The 21,777-nt window shown below is 41.7% G+C and overlaps 1 protein-coding gene across 1 annotated transcript in view; it reads left to right on the forward strand.

Moving 5' to 3' along the window:
- Window positions 1-12,990: 12,990 nt before the first annotated feature.
- The window catches only part of PIEZO2 (piezo type mechanosensitive ion channel component 2), a 298,797-nt gene continuing 290,010 nt past the window's right edge, over window positions 12,991-21,777 (forward strand). Inside the window, exon 1 of the mRNA XM_017819591.1 lies at window positions 12,991-13,054. Coding sequence (XP_017675080.1) covers window positions 12,991-13,054 — 64 coding nt within the window. The remainder of the gene's footprint in view (window positions 13,055-21,777) is intronic.

Here is a 21,777-nt window from a genome sequence, read left to right on the forward strand (position 1 = left end):
TTGGGAATAATTCTCTAAGGGAGGGAGAAAAACAACAAACCCTTTTCAATTTTAGAATTGCCAGTGATGTCAAGGCTAAACCATTTCTGTCTTGTGATCTTGACTAGATGGTCTCTGAATACAACTGCTGCAAGAATATTAATATGACTCTTCCTGTACCACTGGATCCAGCAGCCCTAGTCTGAGCATGGCCTGTACAGTGTGACTGTTGATTATGTGTCATGGTTTAATCCCAGCTGGCAATGAAGTACCATCCAGCTGCTCACTTACTCTCCCTCAGTGGAATTGCTGAGACAATCAGGAGGGTAAAAGTGAGAAAACTCATGGGTGGATATAAAGACAGTTTAACAGGTAAAGCAAAAGCTGTGCACACAAACAAAGCAAAACAAGGAATCCATTCCCCACTTCCCATGGGCAGGCTGGTGTTCAGCCATCCCTGGGAAAGCATGAATCCATCATGCCTAATGGTGACTTGGGAAAACAAATGCCTCTTCCTTCTTCCCTAGCTCTACATACTGAGTGTGATGCCATATGGTATGGAATACCCCTTTGGTCAGCTGGGGTCAGCTGTCCTCGCTGTGTCCCCTCCCAGCTCCTTGTGAACTCCCAGTCTCCTTGCTGGTGGGGTGAGGTGAGAGGCAGTAAAGACCTTGACTCTGTGTAAGCACTGCTCAGCAATAACAAAAACATCCATGAATTACCAACCCTGTTTTCCTCACAAATCCAAAACATGGCCCCATTCAAGGTACTATAAAGGAAATGTACTCTAGCTCAGACAAAGTCAGTATATCACATTAGTAGCTTTTGTGCCTTGGAGAGGCATGACTGCACCCAACTGTTTGCTTAGTGCTTGAACTCTGTTTTAAAGACACCTCTCCTTCAAACATGCTACCCTCATTCCTTAATGGTTAGCACCTCCATTTTGGGTTGCAGATCTGTGACTAGGTGCATGAGATAAGTAGGAAGGGGAGAGGAGGGCAGATTCAGAGACTTTTTTTTTGATGTAAACCCTTCCTTCTCCCTTTAACACGTCATATTACTGCAGAGGTGATGGATGGCAGGTACTCCTCCTAGCTATGTAATGCCTCCAAGGTGATACGTATTTCACACAGACACACAAAAATGACTGTAACTACTTCTGCCCCTGCAGCTCGAGCAGTTTGTTCATTAGACAACAGTTTGCTTCTAAAAATTGGGCCTAAGCCTTGAGTATGCTGCTTGTGCCTTTCTTGCACTTAGGTAACAGTCAACACCGGCACCTAAAAGCTCTGCATTAATTTAGAAGCATGTGTTTTACTAAATACTCCAGCCTGTTTGCAGGGAAACTAAAAACCAATCATGGTTCATGGGGAATTCACTTCCTATTTTCAGACTGCTTTACAAGTACATTTTTAAGTAAGAGAACTGATGCTTCCCCCATAATAGTGGTTTAATAACTAAATAGGCCATGGGTTTTATGTGAGTAATAGCTGTTTTATTATGAAAATATAAACGCTTTTGAGTATTTCACAGATTTGTGTGCCACTGCAGTTTTTTCAATGAGCCATTTGATTACTCTCTCAGTAAAAGCTTTTCTTGCAAGGAAGAATCTTCAAAACAAAGACAAGACAGGAGAGAATAAGTGAAAACATTTGTCTAAACAAAAACTTAAGTTCATTCCTCCTATCTGGTATATTTTCCTCTGCAAAGAGACATGCATCATCTGTTTTATAAAAACTCGATCCCAGACAAAGAGTTCCTATCCTCCTCCATGGGTTTAAGTTCTGTGCTCTGTTCACAAATAAGCAGAAGTCACTTTAATGTGGGTTTGGAAAATAGAGGAGAACAGCCCGGAACACAACTACTGCAAAGTTATTTGTGAGTATTTTGCAAATAGGTAGAAAAGACTGTAAGAAGGGGAAAGACTTTTCTCATCCCGTGTATACAGGTAAAGACAAGAGACAGGTGGAATTAAGGGAAGGGCAAGAAGTAGACCTTCCTGCATTGTCCGTAGAATGAAAAATTTCAGCTCTACCTCCACTTTGCATGATATTGGAAGCACCTCATTCTCCCTCTGTGCTCAAAGTTGTTGAGCCAGATTTTTCACAGTAGCTCTAGAGGCACCAATGCCAGGTCTAGGCCAAATCCTATATCCTGCCTGTAAGTCTTAGTAACCATACTTGGTTACTTGTGCTGTGATGTCCAAGGAGGCTAGTGACAGTGTTTAGTCTGGGCTACTCTTTTGTATCTCTTAACTACAAAAGCCTTGGATAAAGTGATCAAGTATAAGGTTTAGCATTATGCTCAACTGTGTCCTTCCATATCAAAATAAAAATATACCACACAATGACAACAGTAAAATTTAATTTAATTTTCTAAGGGCATATTTTCTTCCTCTGGCTTTTCTATTCTGTCTTTCTAGTCCCTGTGTTACAGTACACAGAACTCTTTTTAAGTTGCTTTTGCCTCTCTTCTGGAGGAAACTTGCAGGAAAGGAACAGAATATTACAACTGATGTTAAAAATGTCACTATGCTCTTCATAATAATTCAGAATTTTTCTGACCATGCAGAAGAAGTGAATGCAAGTCACATGATGAGATTTATTGGTGGGATATTGATCATTTGCAATTTTCAGAAAGTCCATGCAGAGTTTTGTAAAAAAAAAAAGTCATCATCTTGGTTTCCCCAGACAAAATACAAACTTGGATAATGTTATGTCACTCAGCTTGATTTTCCCTTATAAGACAGTATGCTTTAAATTTGGGAATTCCCCCAATATCCAAACTAAACTGTATGTAGCTCTGGGCCAATAAAAAACCGTTGCCCTCCACTATTACGTTTTTACCACAGATTCGTATAATAATAGAACGGTTTAGGTTTGAAGGGACCTTAAAGATCATCTCATTCCAAATCCCCTACCATGGGCAGGAATGCCACTCAGTAGATCAGGTTGCTCAGGGCCCCATCCAACCTGGCCTTGAACACTTCCAGGGACGGGGCATTCACAACTTCTTCTGGACACCCCGTTCCAGTGTTTCACTGAGTAAAGAATTTCTTTCTAACATCTAATCTAAACCTGCCTTCTTTCCATTTAAAACCATTGCCTGTTGTCCTGTCACTATCTGCCTGTATAAAAAGTTGCTCTCCCTCCTTTTAACAAGCACCCTTAAGGTACTGGAAGGCTGCAATGAGGTCTCCCTGAAGCTTTCTCTTCTCCAGGCTGAACAACCCCAGCTCTCTCAGTCATAGGAAAGGTGCTCCATCCCTCTGATCATCCTGTGTGGCCCTCCTTGTGAACCTGCTCTAACTGGTCCATGTCCTTTGTGTGCTGAGGACTCCAGAGCCGGATGCAGCACTCCAGATAGGATAACACAAGGGCAGAGTAGAGGGGCAGAATCATCTTTCTGCAGCTGCTGTCCATGCTGCTTTTGATGCAGCCCAGGATACAGTTGGCTTACTGGGCTGCAAGCACACATTGATAGGTCACGTCCAGCTTTTCATCCGTAAGAACCCCCAGAACATTCTCAGCAGGGCTGCACTCAGTGAGTTCCTCTCCCAGTCTGTGCTCACATCTGGGATTGCTCTGACCCAGGTGCAGCACCTTGCACTTGGACTTGTTGAACTTCCTGAGGTTCTTCTTGGCCCACTCCTTAAGTTTTTCCAGGTCCCTGTGGATGGCATCCCATCTTTCTGTTGTGTCAACTGCACTGCTCAGCTCTGTGTCATCTCCAAACTTGCTGAGGGTGCACTCGATCTCACTGTGTCATTGCTGAAGGTACTGAAGAGCACCGATCCCAAGACAGAGCCCTGAGGGACACCACTTGTCACCAGCCTCCACCTGGACATAAAGCCATTGACCACAACTCTCTGTCAATTCCTTATCCTTATCTTGATGACAGGTGTATTGATTTCTCTTTCCAGCTGAGCTGAGTTGACCGAGGAGAGACAAGGATGCAAAGGGCTGGTTCTCTCAGCCTGCTGTCAGGTATCTAGAGCTCTAGGCTCATGATCTTATGAAAAGGATGTTACTGTGCATAGGAGCTGGACAGTCCTGGCATCCTGCTACCCTATTGCCCATAAGGGCTTGTAATGGGTGTGTAACTCAAGAAGGGTGATCACTGCCAACCCTCTATTCTTGCTAAGGAGTCAGTGGAGGGAGAGATGAGTACCTTTGGAGAAAAAACCAGCACTCTCAAAACAGGAGCTCTGGGTTGCCCCCTGGAGGTTCCTGGAGGTTCCTTCAACTTTATTGGAAGACTGGGCTCCCAAGCTGAGTGGTGAAAGTATCCATCCATGTAAACTTATCACATATCTAGTCTTTATATGTGCCTACTTCAGTAATCAAACCAGTCACCATGAGAGCAGAAGCTTGTGCAGCAGCACAATCACTTGGGAAGGTGTAGTGGTGCAGATCCTCTGACCTAGCTGCTGGTACTATGTGAGTGTTTCGGGACTGGGAACCACCCACTCAAGCAAGCCTTGTGGGAATATGACAGATGCAACAACTTATGGTTGCTTTGCCACTTTTTGTGCCACTTGAAGGTGGGTGTCTCGTGGATCTGTCATACATGCATGATCTGGGTGCCAGTACACCTCTCCATAGAAGAAAAAAAACCAAAAACCAAAATTGGTTTATGAATCCCTCAGTGTCAGAGAGCTGCACAACAGCATTTAAATCTGATACTGTGGAGTCCCTTGTGCTTCTCTGTAGATGGACTTGACCTTACTGTGAATAATAATGAACCTTACTCACATATTGCATCCACTTGCCATATTAAAACATGCATTTCCATTTCTTCTGGGCAGATCCAACAGCCTGTTAGTTACTATTGTCTTATTTTCAGATACACTTTAGTAATTTTAAGTGCAAAAACATAAATGGAAAAGAAAAATACAAAGTTAATGCGATAACATCATAAGAACTACCAGGGAAGGTACAAGACCTCAATATTTAGCTGAAAGGATCTATTCCCAGAATGAATTCCAAAACTCTTTGTTTATACTCTCTCTATAATGCAAATGGAAAATTTTACATCTCTAGATAATGATCCAAAAGATTCAGAAGCAGTGAAAGGAACCTCACTGGCTGCCATTGAGAAACACTAAAAATAGGGCTGTATCTAAAATTCTGTTGGTTTTTTTATTATTTAGTTAGTTAGTTAGTTAGTTAGTGAAACCAGTTTGGGAATGCCTATGTGGGATCCAAAATATTTTCCATGTTCACATGCCTGCATTGATTGCACATTTAAATCTCAGTTTGTACTTCAGGCCATAGGAAGAGGCAGAATCACAGAATCAAGGCATCATTTAGATTGGAAAAAACTTTTAAAATCATCTCGTCCAACCGCTAACTCAGCACTGCCAAGTCCATCAATAAACATGTCCTTAAGTGCCACATCTACAAACTATTTAAGTATCTCCAGGGATGGTGAGTCAATCTCTTCCCTGGGCAGCCTGTTTCAGTGCTTGATAACCCTTTCAGTGAAGAAATTCATCCTAAAATTCAATCTAAACCTCCCTTGGCACAACTTGAGGCAATTCTCTCTCAACTGAGAGAGAAAATGAGACCTAGATTATTTTTTTTTTATTATTTTTTCTCTATTGCAATGCTGAATCAAACTGGCATCTGAATGAAGAGTTAAAACTGAGTTTCTTTTACAAAAATATTAATTAGGAATCCATCCTGTGCACTTCAGTCACGTGCTTCATAAGTTTTTTATTCCTTTTCCAGTGGTGTTCTTCCTCTTAAGAATAAAGGTAGAGTTTTTATAAGAAAAACTTGTCCTCTTGTGCCATGATACGTTACAAGCAGTGGCATTACACACTGGCCAATGTGCTTTCCCTTAGCCAACTTTGACTCCTTGGTTAAGAGGAGAGTTTACAGTCCATGCCTTTCATCCAGGGTATCTGGCCCTTGGGATCGTATGACTTGTGAGAGCCCAGCTTGAAGCTCTCTCCTTAGTTCAGCAGTAATTATTTGGAGCTGCTGAATTTTCACTACTAAAGAAATGTCTGTCTGTCGGCAGACATAGTCCCTGTAAATGAATTAACAGGGATTTTTTTTTCTGTAGTTGTCAGGCAGCATGCATGACTTTCCTGTTTCACCTCAAAGTGGACTAAGTATCTAACTTTTTAATCTAATTATAGTGGAATAGAAAATTATTGTTGCTTTTTTTTCCATTGTTGGTTGCTCTGGGGACAGATATCTCTATCCAAACCAGTTAGTTTAAAAAATTATTTTTAAATGTATGCTGCCGTATGGAGCAACCCTGCCAGGTATTCTCTCTTTTGCCTGGAGCTATTCATCAGCTGACTTCCTCTCCTATTTCTTTTTGACTCCCTCTTTCCTATTCAAGACAGGGATGAAACACATACGTGTGTGTGAACACAAAACCATTTCCTTCCCTTCTTTTCCTCATTTTGTCCATCTCCTCACAGCCAAGTTTAACCTCTAGTTGCTAACAGCTTCTCTCAAGAAGGTTTATCCTGCAGGGACAGAAAAAAATAGGAAAGGGGGAGAGATGAAGGACTGTGTGTCTGCTTACCCATTAGGTGACTGAGATAAGGAATGCCAGTAGCTTTCCTAGCAGACCCCTGCTGGAGCCACTTCCCTTTTCAACCTGAAACTCCCATCTGGCTTCCTTACATTGCAGAGCCGCTTGAGGCTGCCTAAGGTTTGGTAACAACACAGAGAGATATTGTAAGGACTTTTTCAGTGTCCGTTTAAAGAGAAGAAAATGGAAGGGGTTTGCTTCTCCAATCCTTTCAGAGAGTGAGTATTGCACTAGTAGGCTCTGCAGAAAAGCAAAGAAGGGATGAAGTGGAAGAGACATGGGGAAACTGAAAACAGACTGTCAGGCTGAAGGCATTTCATTGTTTCGCTAGAGGGGAGTGCTCCCTGCCCACAAGTCCCACATAAGCAAGGAAGGGTGTTTTTGGGACATGTCTGCCCACTGTCCAGCTTTCAGGGATGATGCATTTCAGTTGCAGTCAGCCTAAACTGGATCAGAGCTAAGGACTTGCAGAAATTAGTGGTTTCCTTGATTGCATAGGCTCAGCTGGAGGAAGGAATTCTGGCTGTAACACAGGTGTGTGAAGCGACATCTGCTCTTTCACTTGGGTAATAAATCTATTATTTTACTCTTGTACTGCTCCACAGAGAATTCTAGTTTTGGTCCAGCACGCTTTGGGATCTGCTCAGCCTCATTTCTTGTTACTCTGAGCTGACGCTGCCAGCAGAAGCATAAATTGTGACAGTGCTTCTGTGATGCAAAGGCCCAGTTCTCCACCAGCTACTAATCATATCACATGTCATATCATATTACAGAACACAACCAAGAACAATAGCATTGCTCCAACTTGTTTTAAAATTTTCTTAAAAATACACTTGAAATGTAAATGTATTTAACAAATACCTTAAATGGTTACTTTTTATTCAGTGATGAGTAGGAAATTTACTACTTGTGTTTTTTTCAGACTGTAAATTACTCTTGACAAGCTCTGCTCTTATACTAGACAGTTTTAATTATGTGACATGTCTGTTTGTTATTTGACAGTCTGCTCATGTTTGGACTCTGAGCACGCAGGGGAAAATTCATGGTTCATTGTTTATTGAACAATCCTTTCAGATTACGAACAGTCTTTCCCAAAATTCTTTCAACGTATATTGTGATTAAATGCAGGCAGGTAAACCATGAATGCTGAATTAGAATTATTTTTCCTACTTTTTGTGATCACTACTGAGGAGTGGTGCTTAAAATTCCCTGGCATAATTTGCTAGAGAAATCTTAAATTACTAATAGTTTAATCAGAAAATATTAACAGTACTAATAATCTTTAACTGTGGAAGCTATCTTTTATTTTTTATTCCACCAAGAAAAGAATCTTGCAAGCAAACAAAACAATGACTCGTCTGCTGAAACTTACTTGATTTGAAAGAAGCAAACACAATCCATGTATAATTGCTAAAATTTACTCCTGATATGAGTAAATTCGCAGGTATGTAATGTCACAGCTTCATGAGAAGATCCCACTTGCCTTTCACCTTGTCTAGCCTCTCCTGTTAATGGATATGGAAGAGCTTTCCTGTATTATTGATGCAGCCGCACAATGCATGCAGGAGGAGGTTGGGGATGTGTTTCCATCAGCTCAGTCAGCAGCTGTGTTTTGTTAGTCCTCTGCACTGACCACTAGACAATTCCATTTTTCTTAGTAGTCATTATGAGTGCTGCTCCTAATGATTAACTTCTGATATGTGTATTCAGTAGTCAAGGACAGATTTCATTTATATTGCATCCACAGAAGCTGTTTGATTCTGTTTGAGATACTGTTTGGATTCTGCAAGGTTTGATGTCCTATAACATGTGATGAAACTAGAGCTGCTTGAGTTTGTGTCAGAGCCCTCCTGTTGTGTTTTACATTATTCTCAGGTAAAGATAATAATGTTTTGATGCTTCCTAATCGATCAGATTGCAAACGCCAGCAGAACAAGACCAGCAATCAACAAGGGTTTCTATAAATAAATATTTACTGTGCAAGACAAAAGTTCTAGACAGACCATGTGACATGAATGGTGAAGATTAACAAAGTCTAGGAGGCAAAAAATCAGACCTTTGGTAATGCATCTGATTCTAGAAATTTTTTTGCACACCCTGTGCCCATTTCTAACTCAGCTGAAATGAGCGGTGAAATTGTGGATTAATGAATGGAAGATAAATCAAGCATAGGGGAAATTTGGAGACTCCTAGGAAACTTTCCTGCTCTTCTGGGGCAGCCAAACATTTCTAAGGATGCCCACTCAGCATACATTTGAGTGGAATGACTTTCCTTATCGTAAGGCAAGACAAGTTCATCATTTAAGAAGATAAAATACTTACTGAACTACTGGTGGTAGTGAGGAGTTAAACTTACTCTGAACCAAAAATCAGGTTTTTTTAACTTTTCTTGAACCAGAACTGAACTTGAACATTATTTTGAAGTTTAGCTGACTTCATGTTGGAAGTGAACAATAACAGCTTCAGTCAGAGCTAAATGTGAACTAAGCTGAAAAACTGAATTGCTTGACTCCTGGTGAGGCACTGCCGGTTGTTCCCCTAGCTGCTGACAGGGCTGAGCAGGAGGAGAACTTCCAGAATAGGTAAGAGGAACAAGATGTTTTCATGTATTCTTAGGGAGCATGGATCAAGAGACATAACACACTAGTTAATCATCGCTGCAAATGTTAAAGCCATTTCCTTCCCCACAGGTCCCTAAAGCAGGACTCTCATATTGTAAGAATAACAAATATAAACCAGCGCTGTACAGCAGTGACTGCTCTGAAAAGGCTACAGTAACTTCTCCTGCCTCTCAGTGGAACTTATGATTTGCTTCTTCTTTGTATAGAGGAGTTTCATTTCTTAAGCCAGTTTAGCACTCATTTATGGAGCTTGTCAACTGTATGGATTGTAGGATCATGTAATATATACATATATGCATGTATTCATACACAAGCCCTTGTTTATATTATCCAAAGTCTGTGAATATTAGAACAGAGCCACGAGTTTTTGATTCAAACAACCAAAAAATTTAAGATAGTTGAGGCAATTAAAAGCTATTTTTCTGAACAGCACTATTTTGGACAGTCAGTCAGCTCTACCAAGTTAACTTCAACCAGCACTTCTGATTGATTATGTTCTACCTAATAGCATTGGTGGCACAATATGTTCTGGACTTTTTCACCCCCAGTAGCTCTCTTGGCCTCTGACTTTATTCACTGCAGCTGATTTTGCATATTGGGTGAAGTGGGGACAATATTTTTCCAAAATAACTCCAAGTAATCGCTACAGAAAAGGTGACAAGGTGAGGCTTGAAGTTTGTTCTTCTATAAACATGCGTTCTTCTCACTTTTTATTAAGGCCTCATCAATCCCACTAATTTTTTCACTTCCCAATCAATCTCACAAAATGTTTTCACGTAAGGTGAACGTTATACACCTGGAGATCTGAGATCCTGGTAGCTGAAAGTAAGCAAAAGAAATGCTTGCAGGCGGTGAGATATCTGCATCCACTGCTGGCACAGTAGGACTCATGCAGTCTGTGAATTTCCTCTGGTTTGCAGAAGGAAAGAGAAAAGCTGTGTGGCCCACGGTATAATTTCAGTAAGTTGTATGCCCTTAGGGAAGAATATTCAAACTACTTTTTATGTCACTTGCAAAACTGGCATTAGCTAAATAAACTCCTGGCTATCTTGTAGACATTGTTTTCTATTATTTACACTTAATCCAACAGGTAATTTCCCCATTAATTCAGTTTCTCTTTCTGTATTACTACTTTAGTCAGAGTCCTGTGTTTTATTTTTTCCATGCTGGCTAATAGCAGTCCTCCAATTTTCAGGTTAATGCATTTACTCTTTCTGTCAACAGCTGAGCTGCCGAAGGTGCACACGATTCTTGGTAAGGCTTCACATAATTTGTTATGCTTTTTACCACTGCAGAGGTGTATGGACAATGGATGTCTCATTGTTCTCTCAAAATTCTCTGTGTGCAGTTATTTCCTGGCAGCTGAGGGAAAGAAATGTTGTCACTTACACAAAAGACATTTTAGCCAAAAGGTGGCACTGCGGCTGCATAGATTTTGCAGTAGAAGAGCAGTCTGGCAAAAGGTAAGGGGGCACTCAATACGCATATTTTAACTCCACTTTTCAAATCTTATGAATGGTAAGTATTGAAAATGGGCTAATTATTTCCTAAACACGAGCATAAAATCACTTCTTTGGGAAGTAAACAATTTGGTAACTGTACTATAAAGGTAGTAAGTACTTTATCCTTTCTTTAGTGACTGTAAAACTGAAAAAAGAATACCAAACCTGATCAATATCTGAACATGTGGTGCTAAAGTGCACAGAATGTTTCAGCTATGCATATATCCTACACTCACAGACTACTATTAGGCTACTTTGTAGCCTGTAAGGCAAGTAGAGCTTCCTTAGGAACTCTGAGTTTTTGGGGCAGATCTTGTGCTCTTAAAACAATGCTAGGATCAACTTTACCATGGGCTCATCAGATACTTCATTAGCAGATTAAGTACTACCTGATCCTGGTGTTTTACCATCTACAGACATGATCACCAGGTGTGTTCACAAAGATTGATGTGCACAGAAACTTATGTCAGAAGACTGAGAATCAAATATCCAGACTTGGTTCATGGCTGAGATGTCTGGGTGAGCCACATTGGGCCTGAATGTGGGAAGGGAGGGAGCAGTCTACCCAGGCTGTGTTCTGAGATCGAGCTGAGCTGTCACATTCACCCTGTGGGACAGAGCAACCTTACAATCTCTGTTAATGCAGACAGTGCTACATTTTAACTCCACACACTGAGTATGAACTGACCATACCTCCTCAGAGAAGGCTTAGGCTTTTCATGATAGGCAGCCTTTTAACAGACCCACTAGGCACGTGGAATTGGAGTCTGTAGTTGATGTCTCAGCTGTCCTGAGCATTTTTGTATATCTAAGTCTGGAGTTCTTCACTTTACAAACATACTAGTATCAGATTCAGTTAGCGTGTTGCATAATATTTGAATATCTGAATAATTGCCAGTTATCTGCATGGGTCAACACCTGTCATTTAAACCCTCCCAAACACAAGATTTTAATTTTTTTCTTTAAAAGACCCTTTGTATTTTCCTGTGAGTCAAACTCATGTCTGCAAACATTTTTCTCTGCAACGAGGATATGAAATAATTTCTTTTAAAACGCACAGGAAAGCAAAATATGCTTAAGTAATTATAAGAGTAAAAAAAACCCAAAACAAACCAAGCAAGGCAAACAAGACTTCAAGAGGAAATCTAAGACTTTTTCAATATGAAGTATGACTGGATGAGGTCCTCCACTAGGAAGAAGCACTGAGAATTTATGTAAGGATCACAGGGTCACTGCTCCTGCTTTCTCCTTCCTCAGATCCTGCACGGGACTGAAGTGTTGCCTCCAACACTGCCTCCACGAAGAGGATGTTCAGTGTCAACTTCCCTCATTTAAGTGTGAGGGATTGCAATCTATTGCCAAAGATGAAACAGATTTTCATTTGTATTGATAACAATATTAGTAATTTTCTATTTTACAGCATCACTATTTCAACCCCAGCTGTGAGGTTTATTCAGCACATGCAGAGGGACACACCAGCTGAGTCTTAAAACAGCCCCTTTAAACCCACAGCACTTTCTAACCAGCGCCATATTTTAAAGAGTAAAAAAGCTTTCCAGAAAAGTCAAATACATTCCAACCACCGCAGATCTATTTTTTTTCCAGGCGACAATTTTTTTTGTGGACCTAAATGTGCTGTTGAAACTGGGGAGAAGAAGGGGGGTGGGAAGCGAACAGATTAGAGAAAACGGTTCTCCCACTCAAGAAAACATAACAAACAAACAACAAGAAAAAATAAGCAAAAGATAAAATAATGAAAAAGTTCTAAAAAAATCAGTTAAAAAAAACCCGAACACACAACATTACACTAAAAAGCGTTAGGGAAAACCACTGACGTTTTCGGCGCAGAGCAGGAACCGGCCGGGGGGGGTGTGCCAGCGCGGTGGCAGGAGGGTCCCCGCGGAGGGGGGCACAAGCAGGGGCGAGGGAGGATCGGAGCGGCCCGGCCCCGGGGCGCGGGGCGGGGCGCGGGGCAGTTCCCTTGCGCGGGTCGCGCCGCGGGTGCCGCCGGCTGGGCCCGCGCCGTCGGGGCGGCCGCTCCGCGCTGCCGCCGAGGGGAGGCGGGCGGGAGGGCGGTGGGGGAGGCCCGAGGGGGCGGGGGTGTGCGTGTGTGCCCCGGGTCGGGGGTGCGGCGCGGCGCTGGTTGCATGAGCTGCCGCCGGGATGCAGCGGGAGGCGTGAGGCGGAGCGGCTGAGGCGAGGCGAGGAGGGGACGGACGGGCGATGCTCCGCCGCCGCGGCGGCTCCGCGCACGGGCGGACCTAGAGAAGCGGCGGTGGCGCTCAGAGAGGGACGGCTCCCGGGCCGGCCGGCCGCGACCCCCGCCCGCCGCGATGGCAACCGAGGTGGTGTGCGGGCTCACCTTCCGACTGCTCCTGCCCGTGTGCCTCACTGCCGGTACGTCCCTCCCTCCCTCCCTCCCTCCCTTGGTGGGTCGCCGGGCGAGTTGCGCGTCCCGGGGCCCGTTGTCGCTGCCCGGCGGGCCGACGGCTTGGGGGATGCTCCGCTCCCCTTCCCTGCGGCATCTCCCACATTCCGCTGTTTTCCCAAGAAACTTTGAACTTCGGAACTCAGCCCTAAGTTTTTACATCTTTGTTGCTGTTGTTAATTTTGTGGTTGTTGCTGTCCACCCGGGAGTGCGGGGCTCGCACTTGTGGCAGGGCTCTGCTCGCCGCTGCAGCACCGGCGTGCGGGGCTCCGCGGCTTTTCGGTTGGAAACGCTGCCGCTCTTTCCCGAGCCCCGCGTCGCCCCGCATCCTCGGGAAAGGCGTGGGAGAGAGGAGGATTCAAGGCTTGCCCTCCAGGCAGTGTGGTTCAGCTGCCGTTTTAGGGTTTCGGGGGTATTTTTTAAAGGTGACAGTGAGCGTCTTTCAGAAGGAGCAGTTCTCAAGTTTTAGGAGATTTTCAGGAGGGAGATTGTCCTTACTTTCAGAGAGAGAAATTTCAGCTTATTAAAACGCGTTGCTTAGCAGGCGGCCATCCAAGAAACGAATTATTTTTGGATGGAGCACTGCGGTGTCCAGCCGTGGGTGAATATGTTAATATTAAGCTGTGCCTTCCGCACAATTTGAAAATAAAACTCTGAATAAGTCCCGATCGCCCCTTAGGTCGGCAGGACGAAGGGCTCGCCTCGAGACCCGCGATTGCGGAGAGCGGCTCTGTCGGGGCTAGTGCCCGCCGGGACAGTGGGGGACTGCGGGAAGGGACCGGGGAAAGCGGGGACCGGGGATGACGTCCCGTTCGCACGGCGTGGAAAGGAACCCGTTGGCGGTCAGCCCCGCGTCGCGCATCCTCCTCGGGCGGCGGAGCGGTGCCGGCCGTACCTTGCGCGGCCGCCGCGGGGCTGCGGGGCCGCTCCCGGGCCGCCGCCGGCCCCTTCTCGGTCGCGCGGAGGGCGCGAAGGCTGGTGCCGAAGTCAGGGCTGAGGGGGCCGTCTCTCCGGCCGTCTCGCCGTCTTCTCAGGACGGGGCTGCCCAGCGGCCTCCGAAACATGCATCCTTCCCAGGGCTTTGCCCTTCACTAGCCCCACGGTGGCCAGGCCAGCACCTTCCTATTTCAGCGTCTTCCCTCCACCTTTCCCGGGAGGTGTGCCACACGCTCTGGCTCCAGGTGCCCTTCACTGCCTCCGACTTCTCCTTGGGGAAGGAGGACTTGGAGAGCATCCTTAGGCCCGCCGGAGGCATGCGAGACCCAGGGCACTCCCTGGTGCCTCGCAGTATGCAGCCACTACTGCTTTCACAGCCTGGGATTGAAAAGGGACTTTTATCTCCATTCCCGTGCCTGAGGCCATGTGGTGGGTGCTGTTAGCAGGGTTGTATGAGGGGTGAGATGAAGGCAGATTTCCAGACCACCGCCAGCATCTGCAATAGTTTTCTGCCCCTTCCAAAGCCTGTGGCCTCCCTGCAGGTGCCCTGACCTGCACTTTGTGGGCATCACTTGCGCTGGGGACACCACAGTTCCCCAGGCCCACGGCAGCAGGTGAGTGGCTTTGGGGTCATCCCTGTGCAATCAAGTGTCAGTGCCTTGGAACCTGGTGTGTGGGAACACTGTGTGCAGAGGATGGGGCAGGTGGTGGGTTGCCCTCAAAGCCAAAGGGTGGTATCAGGCAGGTCTTTCAGTGCAAAGGTTGGGCATAGGGCACCCTCTGTTTGAAATTTGGTGGGCCCTATCCATGCTTTCTTTAAAGTTATGGAAGATCTTTGAAGTATGGATGAGGATGAATTTGCTGTAAAAACACATGGGGAGAAGAAAGGATTCTAGAAAAAAATGGTGTTTGCATGAAATTTTTAAATATTACTCTAATACTATAATATCTAGCTGTGGTATGAAAATAGGGGAGGTATTGTTCTGTTAGACTCTCAGTCTGTCTCTTGACAAACTTTTTCTGTATCAAAACAAGTTCAGATAAAATTGTTTTCCTGTCCAGGTTCCTGACACTTAGTAATGCAGAAGTACTTTCGCATTGCAGTAATACCTCCACAGATGAGAACTGATGTTGTCATGAATTGCTTGTGCTCATAAATCTTACTCATCTGAAGATTAATCGAAATATAAAACCTGAAGGAGGGACTTCCCGTCTTGAATATGAAAAAAAAATCCCACTGCGGAACTTTTGGGTTTGGACCTAGTGATCCCGTTCAGTTAGATTTGAGAGAGGAATCATCAAATGGACAAAGAGCTTGTCTGTGCCAGTCTGTACCTTAATTTACTGTGTCTGTTGGTGTTATTTTTTTCCCCTTCACAAGCTGTTAGTGGAGTCCTCACTAGGGTGGAACATAGTTCAGCCTGCTTCACTTTTGCACTTATCTTGTGTCTGCACCTGAGTTATCCCTGAGCCAGTGCTCTCCTCCTTTCCAAAGCATCAAGGAAGTGTTTCATGGGCTTCTGGAAAAGGCTTTTTAGAGTTCATATATCAAAGTGATGGTTTTTTGTATGACTTATGGTGAGGTTACATCCGCAGCTGAAAAGCTGCCACGAGGACTTACTGTGCATAGTGATGCCTTGTGTCTCCTGCCCGTCTGGACAGTAAATGTGTCTGCCTGTGCCAAAAGGTGGAAATACAGAGTTGTTCTTTTGGATCAGAATCCATTGTGTGTGATTCTGAAATGCTAGATTACTACAGATTCTTATTGTAGTATAATTTGCTTTTTTGTTTCTAAGAGTAGAAAGTAATGAGGTTGGAGACCCCTGACTAGGTGGATAGAGGGCAGTGGCAGCTGTGGCAGACTCATTAAAAGTAACACATCTGCTAAGCTGAAATCTGATTTAAAAAATACAGTTAAAATGGTAAATGCTTTAAATTCCTAATACTTTAAATATTTTATATTAAAAGGAAGTAAAATTAAATACTAATGCTAATTATCTTTGCTGGTATGAAATACTTTCCAAACATTGGTTAGTACCATGTAACTGAGAAAACACTATTCTTCATGAGAATGTTTAGGATCAGATCTGTAGCACTGAAGAGTGTAATCTTTTGCAGGTAAGCCTAGATGTATCCATTTAAAGCTCAAGAATGACATAACTTGAGTGTCTGCTGAAGACAGGAAATTTAACATGTACAAAATGAAAGACTTTGGAAGCTGATTGTATGCTATATGACTTCAAAGTTGATCCTGTCATGTTATTTTCATGGCAAAATCTTACAATCAGTCTGATATGAACCTAGACTTTAAATGATAACTTACAGTAACATGAAACTTCCTGCAAATAAAGTATTGTGTTCTGTAATAAGACAGAAAGAGTTGGATACTTTATTGTTGGGTGGTGGTATTTTTTATTTTTTTAGTAAGATTACTGCAATGTGATATTTTCCTGCACTGTAGTAGTACAGTGCTGAAAAAAAACCAAATAATAAAATAGATGAGAGGGAGCTTTTGGCTCTGGTAGTGAAAAGTGGGCTTTTTGTGCTTTGTTTTTTAAAGCTTGAGCCTTGGTGTGAACCTGTCTTTTTTTGTTAGTCATCTGTACTTGAAACATGCAAAAGGTGATTTGTCTCTTTGAAGTAAGGCATGAAAACAGTCTTTTGCTAATTGCTTTGTTTGGTTTATAGAGACCTGAACCACAAAGTTAGTTTACATCACTTGATAAGAATTTTTAATTATTCTGCTTCCAATTATTTTACTTCACGCACAATTAATTGGTTTTTTCTTAAGCAAAATATGGATATTTTCAAATGGGGTGCTGGGGAAAAAAATGCTTAGGACATTTTTTCAGAGGACAGCTGTCTCTGGTTTTTGGCTGATGGTGTTGGATTGTGTGTTATCAGCAAATCGGCTTCAGTGAGCTAACTGCCTGGCCCAAGCACTTCCCAGAAGTTACACTTGCTTTCTGAACTCCTGAATTTTGACCCAGATGAGCTAAATGTTGTAGGAGCTTCCAGAAAGTTGAGGGTTTTCTGAGGGGTTTAGTAGAAGTATTAGTGTTTTGTAAGTGATGGCAGGTAAAAAGAAAATACTTCAGAATTTCTTCAGGCAACAGAGTTCAGATATTATTTGTAAGTTTTCACTTATTTCTTTGAGCCAAGTATTTGAACTCCTGATAAATAGCAGGAATTCCTTTTATTTGTCCTTTCAGCAACCATGATTCATCAGAACGATACTGAATGAATCAGAATTATAATCTCTTCAGGATATAAACGATATGTTACAGAGAATATTTCTCGAAGCATTATAGTATTTTCAATAATATGTACATCCAGTTGCTGGAAGTGTCTTAGTGGGAGTGAGATCCTTGTTCTGCCTTGGAAGGAAAAGGTAGATTCCAGGGTGCTTAGGTGCTCTTTGACTTTTATCCCCAAATTAATTGATAAAATTTTTGGAGTGGTAATATCTGAATAGCTGCATTAATAAGTATTAAAATGCTTTTTAAATTACATGCTTTAGTGTACTTCAGAACCCAATACAATGATTTTTTTTGATGTTTTGAGTCATTACTATTCACACTTCCTATAGAGAGAATAAGTTGAACAACTGTAATATTAAGGCAATCCTGCAGAGGCAGTGAACAATGCCGTGCTTGGATTATTACCTTTTGGGTGCTTTTCATTGATTGCACTGGAGGTGGCTGTTCAAAAAATGATGGTACAATATGACTTTGCATTGCAGTTTTCAGGCCACAATGATTTTTATGTGCCAGTCTGTACAGGTGATGTCATGGTGATGACAAAGCAAGTTGTGATGCAGGACTGTTCAAGCTAGAGGGTTATTTGCGTAGTGACATTGCATATTACAGTATATACATATATATCAAAAAACACTGACATATTTTTAAAGTTGAAATAATCTTCACGTAGATGGGGAGAGTGCTGTTTGTAATGCTCTAAAATTGGTCAGTTACTGAAAACAAGGCAAAGATCAAACTGATTTTTTTTGCCATTATGGTGACATGGGGAAATATTTATTATGATTTACCAAGAGAATGATAGGAAACACCATGATAGTATTAAAACTCTGATGTTGTCCCAAAACACTCATAAAAATATTAATCACAGTAACAAAAATTCTAGGAAACCTTAGTGGGTAGCATGCTGAAAAAAAAAATAACTCGGATGTCAGTTTGCACAAGAGATCCTAAATGGGCTAAACGGGAAGCTTTCCTTCCCCTCTTCAAGTGATTTAGATAAATTTATCTGGCTTCTTTTAGTAAAGGAAGTTTTGCCTAGTTCAATGGGAGCAGGTGAAAGGTGTCAAGGGAGAGCAATATATACAACCTAGTGGGAGCAACATTTTCCAGGCTTGTAGGCACAGGGTTAGATGTTCTTGTGTACAAAAAGCAAATGTCATTGCAATCTCTGTGGCTTCCATCTTAGGTCAATTAAGATCCAAAAACCTCAGTTTTTGGGAGAGGGGGAGGCCACAAGCACAGTGTTTTCCCTCTTGTGTAACAGACATCTCAGGTTGACTGACTCTGCTTCCCCCTAGCATGTAAGCTGGGAAACTATTTAAAGATCAATGCCACAAAAGATGGAACTAGAACTTCTCTCCTTAAGTTCTGCAGCAGATTGATCAATATTTGTAACTAAATCAATCCAGGTTTTTTTTTCTAGGGCAAAAGTTTTCTGTAACATTACTTTTGTGGTGATCACAGATCTTCGTTCTGTCATCTTGACAGGTCTCTGAAGCTAAGCAGGTCAGAAGATGCAGATAAGAAGTTTTCAGAGAAAGTGTATGTGTTGCTGCCAGGAATATGAGCGAGGGAGTCCTCTGATTCTTTTACTGAGAGAAACTGGTATACTGGGAGTTATTTTGTTAGATAAATGAGCTGTTTTGGTGTGTTTGTTAGAAGTATATCCTTTGATGCACTATGTTCAGAATGTGATTGAATTAATGCACTTCTCCTCTTTTCCTGAGGGTCTTACCTGTCCATTTACCATCTTAAGTAGGCAGTTGTAAAACCTGAATGTCACATTAAGGTTGCTGTTCTGTATTTTAATTTCTTTTATATATTTAAATCTGAGCTACAGTGTTAGCTTTGATCCTGTGGCAATGAATTCCATGGGTGAACTCCGCCATGAATAAAAAGGAGTACTTTTTAATTCAGTTTGTTGCCTTAGTAAATAATCCTTTGGATGGGAAAAAGTATGCATAATCACTTAAATCAACAGCAGTGTAATGTTCTATTTACTCTAACACTTTAGAATAACATTTGCAAGGCATAAAATCAACCATTAAGATTAACTGTGGAAATTAACAGCTGAGTTTCCTATCAATTGTCCAGTTCTGAAGAGAAAGGGATGAGGCTTATGTAAATCTGCTTTCCCCATAAATAAAGAGTTTTAAGACACTGTACTGTTACAATTTGAATGATTAGACAGTGCAGTGTAGCTCTTCTCTGAACTCATTCAGGTAGTCTTTTGTTCAGAGGCTGTTTTGGAAATGAAGTAAAACTTAGAGTGAGTCTGTGTGTTTGTGAGTGATACACTAACCACTCCATTTTGGGCAAAATATTATAAAATATTATAAAGCATGAGATTGCAGACATTGCATACTCTGTCTACTGTTTCTAAGCCACTAATTAGTTAATGTAGCTTGACAGAACCATAACTTAAACCTGAAGTATATAAGTGGTATTATAGTATTTAAATGATAATATAGTGGGGATCAGTTCTCTCCCTTGATCAGAAGTTCCATAGGAGACTGAAAATTATTTCCTTAACAGTTAAGGGGGTGTTTTCTGGGCTGCTGTTGTGCTGAAGCATACAAAACTTAAAAAGATGCTAAACAAGTGTTGTCTTTTCCCTAGCTGTGCTAATGCTACTCAATAAACTCTATGCTGATGGTTTTTTTTGGTTATAAGGCATGCTATTAGAGAAATTAGCTCCTAGGTAATTTGAGGAACATTGATCTCCTTCTGCTAGCAGTCATAAATTCCAGATTGCAAATACATGTTTAGCCCTTAACTTTAGTTTTAGCTTTTGTTAAATGCAGATTGAGGTTCCAAAGGCTCAGAAAGGAATGGTCAGTGAAACACACTGTACCCCTGCCTTTTGTAATTTGACAGTAAGCCTTTCTCCAAACTGATAAATCTCCAGCTATAAAAGGTGATGCTGATTACAGCATTATGTATCTCTGATAATGTTGATTTGCTTGTCCAGGAAATCTTGCAAACAACTACGGTCATACTTACTCTCAATTTCACTTTAATACATACTCATATATTGGAAAATAACCTGAACATGCAAAATGTTTGCATAATGGCTGCATCTGTTTGTGTTGTGTTTTTCTTTCCTTGTTATATTTGTGGCTTTTTACAACAGAATAGCAGTTTCCTGGTCACTGAGAATAGATTAATTCATAAGCCAAAGGCAAGTAAGGAAAATTTGTCTCCACCAATCTTATGTATGTAAAAAAACTTTTGAGACCATAAATACATATTAGCTCATGTTGGCATCTTGTTGCCCTATTTCTATGAGAATATTGTTAAAAACAATATTCATAGCTGTAATGTGATTGCTAAAACATGAAACATGTTTCAATTAATTTGTTCTTTGCTCAGTGCTTAGAATTTTAAAGACCTGCCCCATTACATTCCGTAATAATGTCACATTTTTTACACAATTACATACTTAATTTCACTTCTACAAGACAGCAAGTTAAAAGAAAGTATAAGTTTTAACCTTTTGAGACGTTATCAGAGACCAGACTTTCTAGTACATGTGTTTTGAAGGGCATTTTCAGTTGCAAGGATGGAATTATAATTACTTTCTTCATTTTTGCATGAGTCATTGATACCATCAACATTTTCTACAATGGCAATAATTGTATGTTTCTGTGTGGAAAGTCGTAGAGAAATATTTATGTCTTTTCTAAATGCTAAGTTATAAAATTGTTTTCTTCAGGTTGTAGTGCTGTTGGGTCAAAGAAATTTTGTGGTGATAAGTGTACCATCAGCCAGAGAAGCTGCATAATCTTTTGATTCTTCCTCCTTCTTTCTTCTCTAGACATTTTAACATGCCAAATTACTGTGTAATTTGGAGAACAAAGATCTGTGAAGTATGACCCAAATCTCTTTTTTGTTAGCTAAAAGTGAGGCATGTGTATTTCCAGTATAGTACTATGTAAATAAAAAACTCCACTTCCATGGCTTCTTTTCTATAAATTGAAAGCAAGTTTACCAGCTTTTTTTTTTTTTTTTAAGATGTGCTTTGGATAAAATGCCTTTGCTGTGTTCTTAAAAACAAAGTTTCTGAAAAAGATAATCAAGTTTAGCACTTTCTTTAGCACAAGTTTAGCACAAGTTTAGCACTTTCTTCCATCAATTCAGTGTATAATTGGGCAAAAAACCCCTCCAACCACCCAACTGTGGTACAGTGCCTATTTGTCTATTTGTGAAAACATGTTTCAACTAGAAGGACCTTAATCTCTATAGTTCAGGATTTTCACTATGCTTCTTCTTATAAACTTGTATATAGACTTTGATGTCATATTTTCTCTGACATTCTTAGTTGTTTTCTTCTGAAGTCTAACAAAACAAAAGCCTCTCCTATGGTTTTAAGATGCTTTATTAACTATTCTTGTACATTTACTAATTAGGGGAACTTTGTCATAAATGAGGGGCCCCTGGTGGTCTAGTGGTTAGGGTGCAGCACTTTCACCGCTGCGACCTGGGTTCGATTCCCA

This window comes from Lepidothrix coronata, unplaced genomic scaffold (genome assembly GCF_001604755.1).
Source record: "Lepidothrix coronata isolate B3197 unplaced genomic scaffold, Lepidothrix_coronata-1.0 Scaffold75, whole genome shotgun sequence".
NCBI lineage: Eukaryota > Metazoa > Chordata > Aves > Passeriformes > Pipridae > Lepidothrix > Lepidothrix coronata.